The sequence below is a fragment of the Habropoda laboriosa genome, unplaced genomic scaffold (genome assembly GCF_001263275.1).
Source record: "Habropoda laboriosa isolate 0110345459 unplaced genomic scaffold, ASM126327v1 scaffold22, whole genome shotgun sequence".
NCBI lineage: Eukaryota > Metazoa > Arthropoda > Insecta > Hymenoptera > Apidae > Habropoda > Habropoda laboriosa.
The window spans coordinates 3,572,275-3,591,049 of NW_017100261.1; the positions used below are offsets into that span (position 1 = coordinate 3,572,275).

The window sequence follows — 18,775 nt, forward strand, 5'->3', positions numbered from 1 at the left end:
CTAAACAATTCGTGTAACGCGCAAGTTTTCCCGTTTGACCGCCTTCCGGCACTAGAAACCAGAGTAAACATCACCCAGTTTCGAGCTCTATCTCCCCGGGTAGAAACGTTCGTCGATCGCGATCAACCGCCTAGCCCCGCGTTCCATTAAAGCGGAATCTCCGAGCTGACGCTTCTACTGCAAACAGTATCTGTCGATTCACAGTTCCTGTTCGAATTTTCTCTGTATCACTGTGTATATATAGGGAGATACTGTTAAATACCATCGTGAAATTTCCATGTGGGCTTCGTTGTACAGAATTCTTTTTCGAAATACTATATGTGTGTGTACCATAGTGGACGCAAGCTCGAGCGAGGCGAAGTGAACTTTACGAGAACACGTTCGTATAAATCTGTGCTCGGAGGGTGAGTGGGGGGAAAAAAAAAGGAGATTCTCAAATTGCGTTTGCCAGGCTGTTTCGCTTCTAATTAGCCCCGCGTACGGCCATTTGTCGTTACATTTAAACATTCGCCGACGTTTTACTGTCCCCTGTGCACGCAATAATCGACACGCAGCTGTAATAACGTTGATTAAACTTAAATAATAATTTGAAAAGCGAGCCGGGCGAACGGCTGCGATTAAAAATTTGAAGTATTCGCTTTTACGCGGGTTTAAGTTGTTCGTTTTGAGAAAATGTAAATAGATTGATGTTTGATGCTTTTATTTAACCCTTTCGGTGATATCGGTGGATGTAGGTGTTTTGAAAATTTGCTAAGGTATCTCGGAGCATTTCTACTTTGATTTTGTCTTTTGTGCAGTTCAGAGAACATGACTAAATTGAAATTGAACGTTTTTATTTCGAACTTTATTACTGAAGAGCTAGGATACCTAAATTTCCTAAATTCCTAAGATCCTAAATTCTTAATTTTAGCCCTTGTGCACTTTCATCTTAACTTGAAAATAATTTCGAAACGATACGGCCGAGACACCTTTTATTCTTAAAGGGTTAAATTCTAATTTTAATCCCGAAATTTCTGAGTTCCTTGTGAGAAAATCCGTCCCGAAGACGGTGAAGCGAGCATCTTGAAGCCAGGCCCAGCGCGCTTGGTGGGGGTGACTCCGCCCCTTTGGGTCTCTCCCTGGGCCTGTTCGCGTAGGGGTGGACAGGGATCGGCAGGACGACGCGTCCTCACTCTTCACGAGACCCTCGAAGCATACTTTTGCGAACGACGCTCAGATAACGCAGATATAGGCTTTGACGTAGACACGTTAATTCATTTTACGCTCACCCTACTCCGAGTCATAGTACTTTCTGACAATGCATACCTCGCGATTCACATCATTACAACAAAAATATATTTTATTTGTTAAATTAAGAAAAAGGTGTAGTGTCATTCCACCCACACGTCATCCTATCAAATAGGCAGGCTTGCCTTTCTAAAGCAAGGCAAGTCACCGTCCAAGGGAAGGAGAACAATATCGCAAATACGATATTCCGGACGGTACAAGGAGGTCTGTCAAAAATTGAAAGTACAGCAACCAGCCTGGTCAACAGAAAAGAACCTATCCTTTTGCATCCCAACGGCAGACTGCACGAAACAAAAATTGCATCAACCGAGTATTGAAGTTCTACCTCATCCTCTATATTTCTCCGATTTATCTCCAAACGATTTCTACTTGTTCCACTCACTCGACAATTTCCTTACGCAAAATCGATTTAGGAAACGAAGATATTGAAAACGCCTTTCAGCAGTTTCTTTATCTCGGAGATTCGAAGCTTCATTAACGCGAAATTAACCCTTTTCATCCGAATTTTTAAGAGATATCTCGCGTTCCAACCAAAAGACGCGCGAGATAACTCGTTAGAAGCGTCGCATAAACGACATTAGATCGCGAGATATCTCGTCCACAGTTTCGAAAGGGTTAACCCTTCAACGTTCACATTTTTCTCAATTTAATGTGCCAAAAGCGATCAATTCCATTTATTTTAATTACTTCCTAGGAGTATAGAAATAAGTTTCCCATTTACTTTCCCTTATAGAAAAGATAGCCCAACGTGCGAAGTGAGAGAAAAGCATCATCGACTGAAATTGCGGCGGCTGAGTTCTTATCAGAAACCTTTAATTTTTCATAACGCGTTGCAGATAAATTCAATAACTAATTCACGTAATAACATTTTAGATCTTGTGTTTACTAATAATTCCACCGCCACTTGCATCTCTGCTATAGACATACTATTACCATCCGATACACATCATCCTGCACTATTAATCAATGCTAAATCAATGAATATACAAAGAACTAACTGTTACTATTACAACTTTAAGCGAGGAGATTACCGCGGTATCAATAACTTTAACGTATCACTAGCCTCCCTCAAAAGGAATCTTCGACAAGTCCTGAGAATGGCTGAAGTACAATAGATGTAGATTGATATTGTATGAATGTGTCTGTACTAGCTGTGTAAGTCTGTAAAAAAGGGCATAGCCCGTTAATTGTATTATTCAATAATAATAACAAAAATAATTAAACAAAATTACACTGGAGGATTAATTGTGCACGTGTAAGACACGAGCGTTAAGGAGTTAGTGATAGACGTTATAGAAATTATTTGAAGTAAAAACTACATTCAGTCCTAGAATCTCAGTAAACATTCTACAAACGTGTAATTTCAGCAAAGTCAAGTCTCTTCAAAATCAACATCTCCAAACCGCCGCAAATTTCCATACGACCCAATATCACCAAAAAACGAGCAGCGTGTCTCTCATAAAATCCCCCAGAAGCGATTTCTCCCCGGTTTCGCAAACCTGCACCGTTATCCGCGCCTCGAACCCAATTTTCGCGGTACTTTCGTTTACCTTCGGTCGTGATTACGAGAGGCTGGCAGGCGCATCCGTGGCTCGCGATTAAGCCGCCGGTATATTAATTATTCCCCTGGCAGCCTGCGCAGACTTATCGACTGAATGACAGGGGTCGATACAGCGAGACCCAACGATCGAAGAACACGACGCGACGGTCGAGGGTAGAGTAGTGGAGAGGGGAAACAGAACGGAAGAAAAACCACTCTTCGAGTCGAAATAAAGAGTGGAAAAGAAACGAGGGAGAGAGAGAGAGACGCGGAGAAAACTTAAAGGAAGGAGAAAGAAAGAGGAACGGAAGGAGAAATACGAAACGGAGAAAAATAAGAGAGGCAGATAGGAAACGAGCGATGAATTATGACGCTTGCTACGTCGAGGATCGGTCACGTGGTGGTGGTGATGATAGGAAAGAGGAAGCGAAGGGAGAAGTTGTAGCAGAGACGAAGAACGTGCAGAATGTCTTGAGCGTTCTTTTTTTTTCTCTCTGCACGCATCGTGTATAGGCACGTCTGAAGCTTCAACGTTGAATCTGGAGGGTAGGTGTGGCATGTGAAGAGAAGCATCATTAGTTAGCCCAGCTCGAGTGGAGATTTCTCCCCTTTTCTCCAGCTTCTTCTTCTTCTTCTTCTCCTTCATCTTCGTCTTCCAAAAAAAAATCTCTCCCTATGTACATACATACATACCATCTCGTATTTTCTCTTCTCTACCTTCTCGTACACAGAGTCGCGGCGCAACTCGAACCAACCAACCCCCAAAGCAGACGCTACGCGGCACGGTAACAAGTGATGCCGGGGCTTGCTTTCTAAAACGAGCGACGGAAAAACCTTTTCAGACGAGCACTCGATCGGTAGGTCCTCGCCGCCACTGAGCCTGGCAATTACGCGGCCTAAGAGAATTTTTACTTTGATCGAGCGCCGTCGATCATCCCCCGATGGCTCATTAACCCCTTCGACGTGGCTCGATTTTGATGAGCCGAGACGAGATCACGGACGACGGGGAAACGTGCGGTGGGAATTAAATTCAATTAAAAAATGTCTTCTGACACGGACAAGGATCCGGCTTAGTTACCGGCCGGATTTTTTATCGACACTCTAACGGAGTGGGAAAGAATGGTATTTGTACGGGGTGAATCGTTTAACGTGGTCGTCTCGGAGTGTTCTGTTGTTAGTGGACGTATCCAAATTTTGTTTCTCAAAGTTTAGTACTTTAAGGTGTGTCGCGTCGTGGACCTTGATCAAATCTTATGATCAGGAGTTCTAGCGCAGGTTGATGATTGTTCTCGCTGGTTCGAGGTGTATTAAAACTTCGTTGTTGGGTTAGATGTTTTTTATTTCGATTAGATGTCTGTCCTTTGGTTAGAAACTGCAGGAGGTGCTCTCGAGCACCCGGTTTCCTAACCTTCGGTTTCCTGAGCCTCGAACGCACGTTGTGCCCATGACCGGACAAAGTTCCAAAATAAGGTGTAAGGCCTTCCTGCGGAGCGGGGTACTGGGCACGGCAACCGGCTACTCTTTAGGAGTGCCAAAACGCCAATACCTTTCCTCTTCTTTTCCCCAATCTCCTCGTCCATCCTAACCATTACCTTCCCTTACGATCCTTCGCCTGTAACAGGGTCAAAGCGCAGTACTTGCGTGTACTGGTGAGTCCGCCTTCCAGTGGTTCCCCGTGGATGCGGTGGCAGTCGACGTCGGGGTATTTGCTCGGTTCGACTGACAACGTAACGAAAGGGCTCATCCGCTGAAAACGCTCAGCGGCGTGGCTGGATTTTTCCATCGCCCGATCTCGGGGCGGTGTCTAGCTAGTTGTGTAGATTCTCTGCTGAACGGAGGTATAAGACAGAAGTCTGAGGAACCCCAAAAGTCCTTTTCAGGGCGGCAAACACTACAATCCGTTCAACGAGACGAGTCACTAAGTAAAAACAAACAACTCCCTCGCTTTTCACGTGATCGGCTCTACGACTATGGTCATTGGCTGTCACATGTTACAACTCAGGGCCAAGTTATGGTGGTCCCTTGCCGAGGAGTCTTGCAGGCAGAAACCGTAATGATTTCCAAATGTGTATTTTATGACTTCAGGTACTGTTCAGTGGTAAGCAATAAATGTAGTTACTCCAGAAAATTGGAAAAAATGTATTGATCACGTGATAACCGATTTTGAAGAAAAATTTTGGCAATTAGATGGTATAATTGAATCAGCAATAGAACCATTAATTATAAATTTAAATGATTCCGAAAATAGTTCAGTATCAAATACCAGATGTGAGAGCAACATAGAATAAAGAAATAATAATTATAGTCGGGGCCACGATATAGCGAGGTCGTAAAATCGGTCAGGCGTCAAAGTAAACATGTTTTAGCTGCCGGAACATTGAAATTGACAGAAATACGAGCAGATAAGTACTTAAAACCATGGTCAGGACGAGCGAAAGTCAAACTGATTCTAATATATTTACTGAAAACTGCATGCAGCTAGGACAAATTAGGGTTTCTCCCTCTGGGGGAAGCCGCTTTTGGAAGTACGGTTACAGGTAAAGGTCTTATTGATGTCTTTAGCATCTTAGTTTATCTACTCGTGTTATATACAGATAGAAAGTGCAAAAAGATTGTGTAGCTTAATATTAACATATTTTCCATTTGTAAATGAAATACCATTTTCTACTTGAAGTACCAAATCATATGCTACCATTCGTTTATTGTTGGAACCCTCAAACAGACTGCAACACACGGCCTTGAGTGCCGCAACATCAATCGATGCCGATTCTTCAGAGTTTAATTTACGACCTCGCTATATCGTGGCCCCAACTATACATAAAACGAATGTGAAATATTTTACAATAATCCTACTTCAAAAAACAATGCAAAAATACAGAATAAAGTTATTATTAGATTATAATCAGCTACCGCAGCATCAATAGGTGCCGCTTCTTAAGAGCTTAATTTACGACCTCGCTATATCTTGGACCCGACTATACACGGAACTCCTCTTGTACTTTCATTCATCCTGTTATTTAGGTATATTTATATAACAAGTAACTCCATACCATAGTCAAAGAATTTGAATTAAAAAAAAAAAGCTTATCCTACGATGCGATATGGGGATCTGGAATCCGTAAGTCGGCCCTGCCTTGTTCACGTGCTCGTGTTTATACTTGGTGACTCGTCTCGTTGAATGGAGTATATATGTCCTTTGGTTAGATGTTGTAGATGTTTTGATGAATTCTTGTTTTGATTAGATGTTTTTTAGATGTTTAGTTGAATTTGGATTGTTCGCTCGTGCACTCGTCTTACAGTGATTCACAGTTTTCAGGTGTGCAAGTGTATATATAGACATTAGGTCGGTTCTGATTGGTGGTTGTGTTATGGAGGTGGAAAGCGTGGTGTGTTCTGCTATTGGCCGACGAAAGCTGTGACCTTTTGTAACGAGTGTTTTTGGGACCTATTGTCTGAGTGTCGCGCTGGTGCGTCCACGGGGGGTGTATTGCGGTCTGTCGAACGTCGGCACCTCGGTCTAGCGGCCAAATGTGACTAAGTTGTTTATTGCTATAATCCGCCGAACCGAGACTCCGTTGCGTCCTAATCAGGTCGCAACAAGATGATTGTAGGAGATCTTTTAAGGAGACCTTTGGAATTTCTTTGGAAGTTTTACTTGAGTTAGCGGGAATTGAGACGAATTCAAGGAGTGTAATACAGAATATTTTTTTTTTGTAGGAAAATGTGATTTCCTGGGGCTAGATAATTTTCTATTTCAAACTTTAGCGAGTTTACTGTGTATGTTGAAAATGCTGTCCATTAGCTGCAATACATGCAAGTGGATGGTAAATAAAACGACTGCTTATTTAGTTCTTTCTATAAGACATCTGCACTTCTTCTTACTGTTAGGGTATTTTTTTATTAGAATACTTTTTTTTTTACTGTTTGCTTTAATTCAGAGGGAAAACAAGACATTTTCGTCAGAATATTTGCTAAAAAACAAGTGCAGAAAAATGATAAGTTCATGTATGATAAGTTGAAGCTAATTTTGAAAATTGTGAAAATAATGGACCGATAAAAAGTGTACTATAATCACCTCAAAGGACTCTTAGAACCGCGTTATGCGACACAAAATAAATTTCTATCGATCCATCAACAACAGAATAATCTAAACCGATCACATTAAGCGACTCACCCTGTATTTATCTCGTTTTACGCGAAACACAGGCGCACACATACGTCAATTATCAACCACGTGAAACTTCACGAATGAAAACAGAGAGAACAGGGATTAGAGAATATTTAGGATTACCCAGTTCCACATTTTCCTCGTATTTCAAATCGAATTATTCCAAACTGTAAATTCAACAAAAAATAAAAAAAAATTGCCGGTAAAAGAATTTTTATAAACAGAGTAAAAAAGATAAAATAGAAAGGAAATGTGCTATACCATATCGCAAAATCGTCCGTTCGAAATGCTCGATAAAATGATATTCCACTTGGTTATTCCCTCTCCTTTGTAGCCAAGTCAGCGAAAGCGTGTGATTTAATTGACAAAATCGCGTTAACACGCGTTAAAACAGCCGCCACTCGTAGAAGAGGCAAAAGAACAATCTTCGATCCCGTTGAATTGCACGATCGGCACACGGGCGACAAGTGGCCCGACCGCAAGAAATAAGGCCTCTAATTGCATCGCGTCCGTTAATGAACCAACCTGAACTTCCCTCCAACCGGCGGAAGCTCTTTTTCCCATTCACGCACGCACACACATCTAGCCATCGCACGTCCGTAGTATCGATCGATTACCACCGTGAAACACGTAATATCGAATGGTATGCGATCGTGCGTGCACCAAGGGGGATGGAAAAGTGAGTTTATTCGGATTCGTAACCGTGTAATATCCAGCGCGATGTTTGCCCTAGCGAGACACCACGTTTGCACTTTCGCGTCACTCTCGAGGGACCGAGCCTTGAACCCTTCTCTTACCTCGAGGATAAAAGAGCGAAAAGACTGCAGGATTATTCGTGAAATAGCGTAGGAACGTTTGGTGGTAGACAGCTGGTATGCGAGATTTAATAACAACCGTTTATCGATAGCGAGTCACGGAGTTACCCTGGAAATAGTAATGCAACTGTGAGGATAGTAACCCTGGAAAAAGAAGTTACTCGTCAAGACGCTGACTGTCCGTTCAGAGTCTAAGACTGAGCGCAGGCTGGTGACTCCACCTCCACGTGGTCCCCGCTGGGCAACGCATTGTCGGCGAAGCGAGTCACCTCCCGAAAGGGACAGTCTTCCCCTCTAATGATCCTTAAGTGGTGAAGAGGGGGTTTTTCCGTCCCGGGTCCGATACAACATCTACATCGGACGCATCCCTTCGCAGCCGTTGCTAGAAAGTGGACGCCGAAATACCATCCGGCAGGCTACAGCCGATATGGACATAGAAAGCTAACACTAGTTGTCCGTTCAGAGTCCTTTCTATACGTCGTTCAAAATAAGAGTAACCTCGCTCTCGGACCGATTCTCGTCCGTTCTGCGCATAGGCAGAGAGCGTAGCAGAGGGTAAGACGGAGAAAAACGTAGGCGGTTAAGTGGGGGTTCGGTCGTTCTAGTGGTTCTAGCCCTGCCTTAGGCACGCCCCATGCGCGAAGCGAGGTTACTCTCATTTTGAACAGAGCATAGCAATTCGTCAGTAGAGCAAAGTTCACCTTACCCCCAAAATTCCATCATTGTAAATGTACCTAGAAATCCCTTATTAGAGAGTTAGTCCAACACACAACACAACGTTTTCTTCTCTTCGCGAAGTTCTCGTCTTATTGTAGAAAAATCCGCGTGTATGGAGTATCATCGTTGCGAATAAATGTTGTATCGTAAGAATGTAATCAGAGTTTACTTTCGCACCCGGATTCCAACAGTTTGTTCACTAAGATCATTCAAGACTAACACTTAACTCTACTCGACTCCCGATACTCTATAATTCGCGCTCTCGCTCTACGATATCTTCACTCTCAATGCCTCGCCCGCGACTCATTCATCCTGTTTTATTCTTTCGTTCTCTCGTACTCTTTTTCTCTGTTTCTCTAGCTCTTTCACTCTTCGCGGATATTCTCAAAATTCAGTCAGTCACGTCCATCGAACTTTTCGGGAGTCGCGCACCCTTCGTTTGCCCGATACTCTCGCGCTCTAGTTCCAAACACTTATCATTCATACTTCTATCGCTCGGACCCAATTATTCTTCGTTCAGACAGCTACCGTTTTTAACTGAACATTCACAATATAATCACACACACTCGGTACAATCATTCTTCTAATCTAGCATTCCTACATAGAATATTCTCTTTTTCTCTGGTTTGATACACGTCTAGTTAACGAGATCTTGGAGAAAAAGGAAAGAAACATTGTGATATAGTTAGAAAATAGAAGAATAAGAAGAGAATTGACGATATAGTTTAGAAAACATTCAACAGCAATTTCTCCCGTCAACAGAGCACGAAACAATCGATGATACGCAGCCAGGCCGACAACAATACGCTCCTCTTTCCCGTGTGTTTTCCTTCACCCCTTACGCGACGTTCTCCCAGCGATAATAATTGACAGAGTTCACCGCCGCGGTGATTCTGTGCATCGACCAGTAGCAGAGCAAACGTTTAATTGAAATCGAACGAACATATTTGGCCATCGGTTGAAAACGGAATTCAGTTTCCTTCTCTGAAAGAAAGAGAGGAATATCCAGCGGCAGTTACCGCGTTCTCCTTCGTTTTTTTTCTGCTTCGTGCTCTCGTTCCACGTCTGAAGTTTGTTATTGAAAAAAAATTTAATAACCACTGATAGCAGAGCGTCTTCACCTGACGCAACGAGAATAAACGAGACAGAGTGAATGGGAAAATAGAGGGGGGTGGAGGCCAATTCAATTTTTCTAGCTAGGTGCTGGGAAAAAGCGTCACGTCTAGCTGTTGTCCAATTAGGGAATCACGCACTCGAGGAGGATCGTCCTGGATTCTCGTGGCCTCGATAAACGATCGCAAGAGCAGAGAGAGAGAGAGAGGGAGAAGGAGAAAGATCGAAGAATAGAAACGGAGAATCGGAATTCGTAGCATCTGGCGCTTCGGGTGCAAAGTAGCTTGGCTCATAAATATTCAATGGTCCTTCGGAGGAATTTGTAAATATCGTATCGAGCTGCAATAATAAGTTTCCGTTCGCGAAGTAACTGCTCTTGTGCACAGCTAGAGGTGAAACTTTTTTCTATGGATAGATTCATCGAGGCGAAAACCAAGGGACCGTGTACTGCTATCTCCTCTTTCGATACCTCTTATTAAACCTTCCGCTGCTCTTGGCGCCTATAGGCGTTTTCGATATTTTCTCGTTCTGTGCCCTTGACGCCTATAGGCGTTTTGAATATTTTCTCACAATGTGACCTTGACGACTTTAGGCGCTTTGAAAATTTTATCGCACTGTCTTTGACGACTATAGGCGGTTTAGAAATTTTTACGCGCTGTGACCTTGGCGCCTATAGGCGTTTTCAATATTTTCTCGCGCCGTGACTTTGGCGCCTATAGACGCTTCGAAAGTTTTCTTACACTGTGCTCTTGACGCCTATAGGCGCTTTTAGAAATTTATTCGCACTGTCTTTGACGACTATAGGCGGTTTAGAAATTTTCACGCGCTGTGACCTTAGCGCCTATAGGCGTTTTCAATATTTTCTCGCGCTGTGACTTTGGCGTCTATAGACGCTTCGAAAGTTTTCTTACACAGTGCTCTTGGCGCTTATAGGCGCCTTAGAAATTCTCTTCTACTGTGTTCTTGACGCCTATAGGCGCTTTTAGAAATTTTCTCCCACTGTGACCTTTGCGCCTATAGGCGCTTTTAGAAATTTTTTCGCTCTGTAACATTGACGCCTTTTGGCACACTTGCACCTTAGTTTAAGCCTTCTAAGCCTCGACCATTATTCTCCGCATACTTCCACCTTAATATTCGAAATAATAAATCACAAAATTTTAATTCAAATTTTACGATTCCTTAAAACTTTTATAGCGTCGAAACAAAAAATTCTGCGGCCGTAATTGAACATCTACCGTCTGCCACATGCGTCGCTTACTGAAATCTGCCGCAGCGAAAGGGTTTATACCGTCCCACGGTCCACGCTAAAATCTCCGCCGTATCGTATTAAAACTTTATTAGCCGAGTTAACGGTCGAGCATCGAGAGTGAACGAACTTTTCGAAAAAGATACAGCGAACGTTTGCAAGGAAGTATGTTAACGCGGTGGAAATATCCTCTCCCTTCTTTTTTCACCCCTCCAGCCCGTTTCGGCTCTGTCGTTTACGAATGCTTTGCCGGAACAAACGGGCAGAAATATTCTACGAGCGTTCTAGTCTCCGTACCGTAATGCCGTTTGCTAATAAACCGTATTCCGCGACGCTGTTTACTCTACGATTTATTAAATAAAGCGGTGGCGGCAAAGTCAGGATCCTCTGAAATGTCTACGCTGTACAGGGAAAGCATTTTTAAATAGCCTCTGAAGCGCGCGGCTGGAAGATTTAATAACCTTGAGGAAGATGGAGTACAAATAGAACGAGACGTCGAATTGGGGGTGTATGACTTACAACTTCATAAATGTAAATCAGGAAGAACGATAGAATATTTTATTAGACGCTTGTTTGCCGTGAATACAAGATGTGTTTGTACTGTTACGAAAGAATTTTCTCACCTTTTCTTTCCTTCGACTATACCACTTAAGGAACTTATCATAGAACAAGAAACTTGGATAGTATGGAACGAAAATTATACTCGAGATGATGATTATCGTTGGAGTACGTATAGTCGGGGCCACGATATAGCGAGGTCGTAAAATCGGTCAGACGTCAAAGTAAACATGTTTTATCTGCTGGGACCCGAAAATTGACAGAGATACGAGCAGATAAGTACTTGAAACCATGGTCAGGACCGTACAAAGAATTCTTGTATCCAGCGAAAGTCAAACTGATTCTAATATATTTACTGAAAATTGAGTTCAGCTAGGACAATTTAGGGTTTTTTTCTTCTGGGAAAAGCCGCTTTTGGAAGTACGGTTACAAGTAAAGGTCTTATTGAGGTCTTTAACATCTTCATTTACCTGCTCGTGTTATATACAGATAGAAAATGCAAAAGGATTGTGTAGCTTTAATATTAACATATTTTCCATTTGTAAATGAAATACCATTTTCTACTTGAAGTACCAAATCATATGCTACCATTCGTTTATTGTTGGAACCCTCAAACAGACTGCAACACACGGCCTTGAGTGCCGCAACATCAATCGGTGCCGATTCTTCAGAGTTTAATTTACGACCTCGCTATATCGTGGCCCCAACTATACGTTGTACAGTCGGTGGGAGCGATACGGTGAGATAAAATTAGTAGAAACCTAGAAAGATAAAAACTCGAAAATTCAGTCGAGGCTGTATGAGGCAAGAAATATCAGTCGTTGTTCTGATTCAGTTCCAATGGAAAAACATAAAATACCGCATGCCGATCCTAAGTTTCACTGCATCGATCAGTGCCTCTATTTTTAATACCATGGATCGATTTGGATCGATTCCTTTCCTCAAAGTCACTTATTCCTTAATCATGAATATATATATATAAATATTTTTTTTTTCTATTTTATGCTGTAGCAGACATTGACGTGCATTTAACCCTTTCACTGCTACATGCGCTTTGAAAATTTGTTCGCATTGTTATTGGAGTCTTTTGGCGCACTTCCATATTAATTTAAGCCTCAATTTAATCCTCTGCACTCTTTCACGCTTGTTCAATAAAACAAACTTTAAAATGATAAAAGAGGAAAAGAAAATTTTGCGGCCGTTCTGGAATGTCTGAATCTGTCACACGCGTTACGTACTAACATGCATAATAATACGATCTTAAAATGATCTTTGCCACTAAAATTTCAATTCAAACGTGAAACTACCTTTCATCTTTTGCAAATTTCTCGAAGAAAATTTGTCTTCCATCCTATTCATCTGTCGGAACCATTTATTAAAAATTACGTAAAAAAAATATAGCTAAAGAAGATAATTAGGTGGCTTACTTCACACGGCTCACTCCGTATAAGCAACTTAACGCACTTCGACTAAACAAATCCGTTACCCGAGCACCGAAAAACAAAAAGGATTACCCGTGGTATACGCTCACACAAATACGTACATTCATGCATGATTTAATTATAACGCAGTGCAGGATAAACCAGTGTGCTAGCCACGTTACGAATTTTCAATCAAGAGTATCGTGAATCGGGATGAAAGCGCGTTATCTTATCCGTAGATCCGCGCAGAGCGGATTTTAATGCACTCACCAGTCAATTGAAGCCTGCCGACGTTGCTGCTGACGACCGTTTCCTGCGTCAGACGATGATGCGTCCTGCACCGATAAGTCCGTTCCGCGTCCTCCCGTGTGATATTCAGTATCATCAGTTCCCCGCTGGAAAGCATGTGGTATTTGCCGTCTACGGGAACCAGAAATCGCATTTTCGATCAGAGAGACAGGCATACATACATACGTACACGTGTGCGCGAGAAAAAAAAAGGAAACTTTTCCCCCTCGAATTCGAATATTCCTATCTTGTACGAGGACACGTCGAAAACGATCGCGAATCACCGCGATAAATATTCGATCTAGAGTTTCGATACGGCTTTCTACCTACTACTACCACTACAACACACTACCCGGTCCAGGTTCTCCGCGAATCTCGTTGTCGAGTTCGTTCAACTTTGAACCCGTGAACCGTGCAACGACGAAAGTTTCGGCTGTTCTACTATCGATCGTCTTACTGCAATTGATGAGTGTATTAACAAATCCGTCTGGATTATTAGCGAGCACATTCAGAAGGTTGGGGCCTGCCTGCTTGCCCTCCTCCGCGGCGCGTACCTTGATCGAACTCCTCCATAATTAATGAAGTTTGCCTCGTTAACGGGCTTGCGGCGGAAACTTTCGGCATCGACAATGCCTACTGTGCACTCTGTGTCCGAAGGCGGAACGTAAAGGATGCTATTTTTTTTTTTTTTTTTTTTTTCTACCAATTGCGAATAAGAGAGAAAGCCTTTCCAACGCGGGAAGATTGTACTTTCTTTGTGAAATATGGGACACACCGTGGAAAATCGAGAGACTGTGTGGTAATCTGCGGGAAACGCGACTTGCTTTCGAGTTACTCAATTATCCACGAAACCGGCTTCGATATTTACTCGCGGAAAATTCTGAGAAATTTCACCTTGCACACGTGGAAGACGTGATTTTCTTTTCATATAAGAATGAATAAATTTGAATAAATTCAGGTGTATCTATTGTACCTTCGTTAATTTATTATATACAGGGTGCTTTATCTAACTTTATCACTTGAAATATTTCCACTGTGATTGTAACTTTGTAAAAATACTTTCAAAATATTTAAATGTTGCATAGTTTTGTAAGAGCCAGTGTATGGTGACAATAGTTTTATTGTGAATGATTAACGAGATAAGAAGACCAACTTTGCTTTTTAGCTATTAGGTTGTCCGGAAATAAATTGCGGTTTTCTGTTGTGTCATATTTAGGGCTTTTCTGTACTATGTATTTGAAATTTATGTTTATCAAGTAGTATACCATTTGAACGCGTAGACGTCGCTCTATCATATAAGCGATACACTTTTGTTTTTTACCGTCATTTGTTCCGAGTATAACTTAAAAACGTAACAATGGACTGCCCGCACTATCAATCATGTATTCGGTGAAAGCACATCTAATGATTATAATGCGTAGAAAGTTATTTGTTGAACAACCAAGTTTGGTAAATCGTAAGGGGCCAATACTCCTACACGATAACACCCGCCCACACGTATCATAATTCACAAATTGGGTTATGAAACATTAAAACACCCTCCTTATTCCCTACAGATTACCATTTTTTTAAACATTTGAATAACTTTTGGCGAGAAAAAATCTTCCGCAATAAAGAGGATGCTGTAAATACCTTCGCGGAATTTATTAATTCTAGAACTCTTGATTTTTATTGTAATGGAATAGGAACTCTTGTAAAACGTTGGAAAAAGTGTATAGAATCTAATGGAAATTATTTCGATTAAATAAATTCATTCTAAGCAAAACTACACGTCTTTAAGTCTCAGGTACAGAAACCGCAATTTATTTCCGGACAACCTAATATGTTGTAAAGGAACATGTTGCAAGTGTCATGGACATTTTTAACTACGTTTAAAAATTCAAAGGAGATGTTCAAAGTTCACCTCAAAACGATTGTTCACTTTATTTATACGACCTTCGTTGACCTTGAAGCCTTGCATAAAAAATATAGCATTATATGTAAAAACACAGTTGCCCTTCTCATCTCGTTTTGCAACGGAATAAAACTATTGTTACTATACGCTGGACCCCATAAAACTGTGCAACTTCTGTAGGAAACATTTTTATAAAATTTTAAGTCTCTCACTATTTTTGGCGCTTTGAAAGTGTGCTCGCGCCGTTCCCTTGGTGCCTATAGGCGCTTCGAATATTTTTCTGCACTGCGTCCTCGACACCTATAGGCGTTTCGAATATTTTCTCGCGCTGTACCCTTGAAGCCTGTAGGCGTTTAGGAAATGTGCTCGTATCGTGCATTTGGCGCCTATAGGCGTTTCGAATATTTTTCTGCACTGCGTCCTTGACACCTATAGGCGCATTCGAAATTTTCTCGCGCTCTGCCCTTGCCGCCTATAGGCGTTTCGAATATTTTTCCACGCTGGCGCCTCTTGACACACTTCCACCTCAATTTAACCCGCAATTTTGTATCCTCTGCACACTTCCATCTTAATTTAACCCTCAATATTTATCCTCTGCACACTTCCACCCTAATTTAATAAAACAAATTTAAAACCGATAAATTTTCAATATAAATTTTTTTCGAACTTCAATACACCAAAACGAAAAATTTTAATTAAAAATCTACCGTCTACCACACGCATTTCGTACCGAAATCTACGGTAACAAAAGGTTCAATCGAAACGGAAATATTTCAAGTGGCAGAATTAAATATTACCTACATCCTGTATATTTATTTAAATAAATTTTTCATATATGAAATTAATTGCAGGGACGGGATCTAGCGTTTGTTTCGCGACAATTATTTACGACGAGACGTCATTAGAGGATATACGGAGCGTCACTCACCTCCCATCGTGGACGGGTAGATGTTGAAGGATGGCTCCTGAAGCCAAGACGTAATGGTGACGTGGTCGCGAACGAAACCGGGCACGTTGCAGCGCATAAGTACGTTGTTGCCGAGGAAACCGCCGGGACATTGCACTTCCGGATCGTAACGTTGGTTCACCACTGAAACACACAAACAACCAGCCGCTCGAAAGCGTGCCTCGAAAGCGCAGGGCAGACAGGGTCGGCTTCGCTTGCCCAGAAAACCACTCTGCCCTACTACATTCTACTCAAACGCGAGGAAAAAAAAAATGCTCGCCGTTTCATTAACGACTATAGTGAATGCTTTCTCGTTATCTGCTGTACATTTTCAAGGATTCAGGATGGAATTAGCGGAAATTTGTCGATAGATTTAAGGAATTCTTTTTTCGTATTGGACGGAAAGTTGAAAATTTCGCTATTCGAGATATTCAACGTTTTCATAGTTGCACAATGTTGAACGCTTGTTGAGATAGTCACCCATCGAAATTTCGTATAATTATTAACGCTACGCTGGTTCGAAAATTTGAATATTCAGATATGTATTTGTTTATCGTTTTCTCTCTATTATACATTAATAAAATTCAATTTTAATTCGACGCATTAGTTGCATTTACACTCGAAGTATTTTGTATGTTTTAATAAATCCTGACTTCTGACGTTGAGATTTAGGGAGTAATGTGAATTACAAGTGAAATTTTATAAAAACAAACGACTGATAAAATAATTTACTCGATTCTTAGTAAAAGCTTGCAAAATTTAAATTACGATAGAAACCGTTCTCTTTCTAATTTTGTAACAAACAGATTGACTGTGATAAATAAAGTTCATTATCTCGATTTTTAGTAACAATTTGTAAAATTTAAATTACGATAGAAACTGTTCTCTTTATAATTTTGTAAAAAAACAGATTGATTGTGATAAATAAAGCAATTTACTCGATTTTCAGTAATAACTCGCAAAACTTAAATTGCACATATGTACATAACTTTCTACACTCTCAAATATGAACGCTTTTCGAGCGGCCATTGCTGTCTTAACCCTCTAAGTCCGACTAGAACTCCAGAGTTCCATACTAAACAAAAATCCCTCATTTTCAAAAAATTACTCTCCCAATCCCAGCTACAAAGTAACCTGTATCACCCCTGAAAAGAATCCCCAACAATTTTAAACACTCTCAAACTTAAACCATCGATAAGAATTTCTTAAAACGTACTGCTACACCCTCAAATGTTTTCCTTCTTAGTCCTTAGTTTTATCTGTATTTACAACTAGTCACCCACTTTCACCATTACTCATACTGGACTCTTCACCTTCCAACTCTCCTGCATAGTCGCAACCCAAAGTCCATCTTCCTAGAACCCTTAAATAGCCCTATTTTCTCCATTTCCGTGTTTATTCTCTATTTCACCACGCGCGCGTCAAAGTTCTACGCAACGACGATCCTTAAGTGTTTTAATTCAGCGACACCCCAATATCTGCTCCTAATTTCGAGGAATTGGAGCAAACCAGACAACACAGTACGATACTCTGGAGTTCCACTCAAACTTAAGGTGTCAAACTCGAAAATCGTTAAGACGTTACACTGGAATAAAGAATTACTATACCACATCAGACACTCTCTCCAGGGAACTAAGATTAGGTTAACGTTTCCAAAATTAAGAATGACCGTGTCGTTCCATCCATAATCGACGAAGTCCCCGTTGTCCGAGGCGATACGCGGTGCTCGGCGTCGATAACCAAACTTGGGTATACGTAATAACGTTAAACGGGGCTTCGTTAACCAGACTTCATAGTTGTGTATCGCGTCCCGCTACACGCGCGATAAATTCATGAAATTAAGAATGACCGTGTCGTTCCATCCATAATCGACGAAGTCCCCGTTGTCCGAGGCGATACGCGGTGCTCGGCGTCGATAACCAAACTTGGGTATACGTAATAACGTTAAACAGGGCTTCGTTAACCAGACTTCATAGTTGTGTATCGCGTCCCGCTACACGCGCGATAAATTCATGACGCATCAATTAAACACCGGAAACCGGTTGCTGTTTCGTTATTTCATTAAACGCGGAGCATCGCGTAAAATTTCGACAAATTCGTCTTGCACACGTTCCGTCCGTGTCGCGCTTCGGGGCTAACGCGTTAACCACCAGAGGGAGAATATATATTTTTCCAGCTGGTTGTTCCACCGAGAATAATGGATTACTTTTAACAACGACGAGCCATGGTCGCCTGCACTCGTCACTTTTACCACTCTCCTACCGGAGACTAAATTATTTCGTCAAATCGATACGGACCTCGTTCTCCAGCCGGGAGATATACAGCGGAACAGTACTGTCGCCCGGTTGAAGAATGTTCAACCTCGAATGTACACGTTCTACCGGAGCAAACAACTTGGAATTCAACGAAACGTACAACCCTCGCGGAATATTCTATCAATGGTGCCGTTGTCGTTTGTTTAATGTAATTATCATAACACCGGTGTAGGAACCTAGGGAAAAATATTGAGGGACCCAACGGGAATCGAACCCGGGACCTTCGGCTTAGCAAGCCGAGGCTTTGCGCGCTACGCCAACCACTCTCTCTATATTCTACCTTCGAGGTTTCCTATTTTTGGGTATGGAGGCCCCGATACTACACTCGGCCATCCTGAACTGACACTCACCCTCGAATGTCCTCAGTGCAACACAACTCAACACTTCCGGGCACACTCCCCACACAGTGGCACACAGCCGAAACAACGCATTTTTGGGAGACGTGCAACCCTTGATATGTTTTCATC

The 18,775-nt window shown here is 41.8% G+C and overlaps 1 protein-coding gene across 1 annotated transcript in view; it reads right to left on the bottom strand.

The window, feature by feature from the left end:
- LOC108572696 (Down syndrome cell adhesion molecule-like protein Dscam2) overlaps positions 1-18,775 on the bottom strand; it is a 143,867-nt gene that overhangs the window by 115,025 nt on the left and 10,067 nt on the right. The window contains exons 2-3 of the mRNA XM_017934968.1: positions 15,976-16,137; positions 13,136-13,285 (exon numbers count right to left, since the gene is read on the bottom strand). Coding sequence (XP_017790457.1) covers positions 13,136-13,285; positions 15,976-16,137 — 312 coding nt within the window. The remainder of the gene's footprint in view (positions 1-13,135; positions 13,286-15,975; positions 16,138-18,775) is intronic.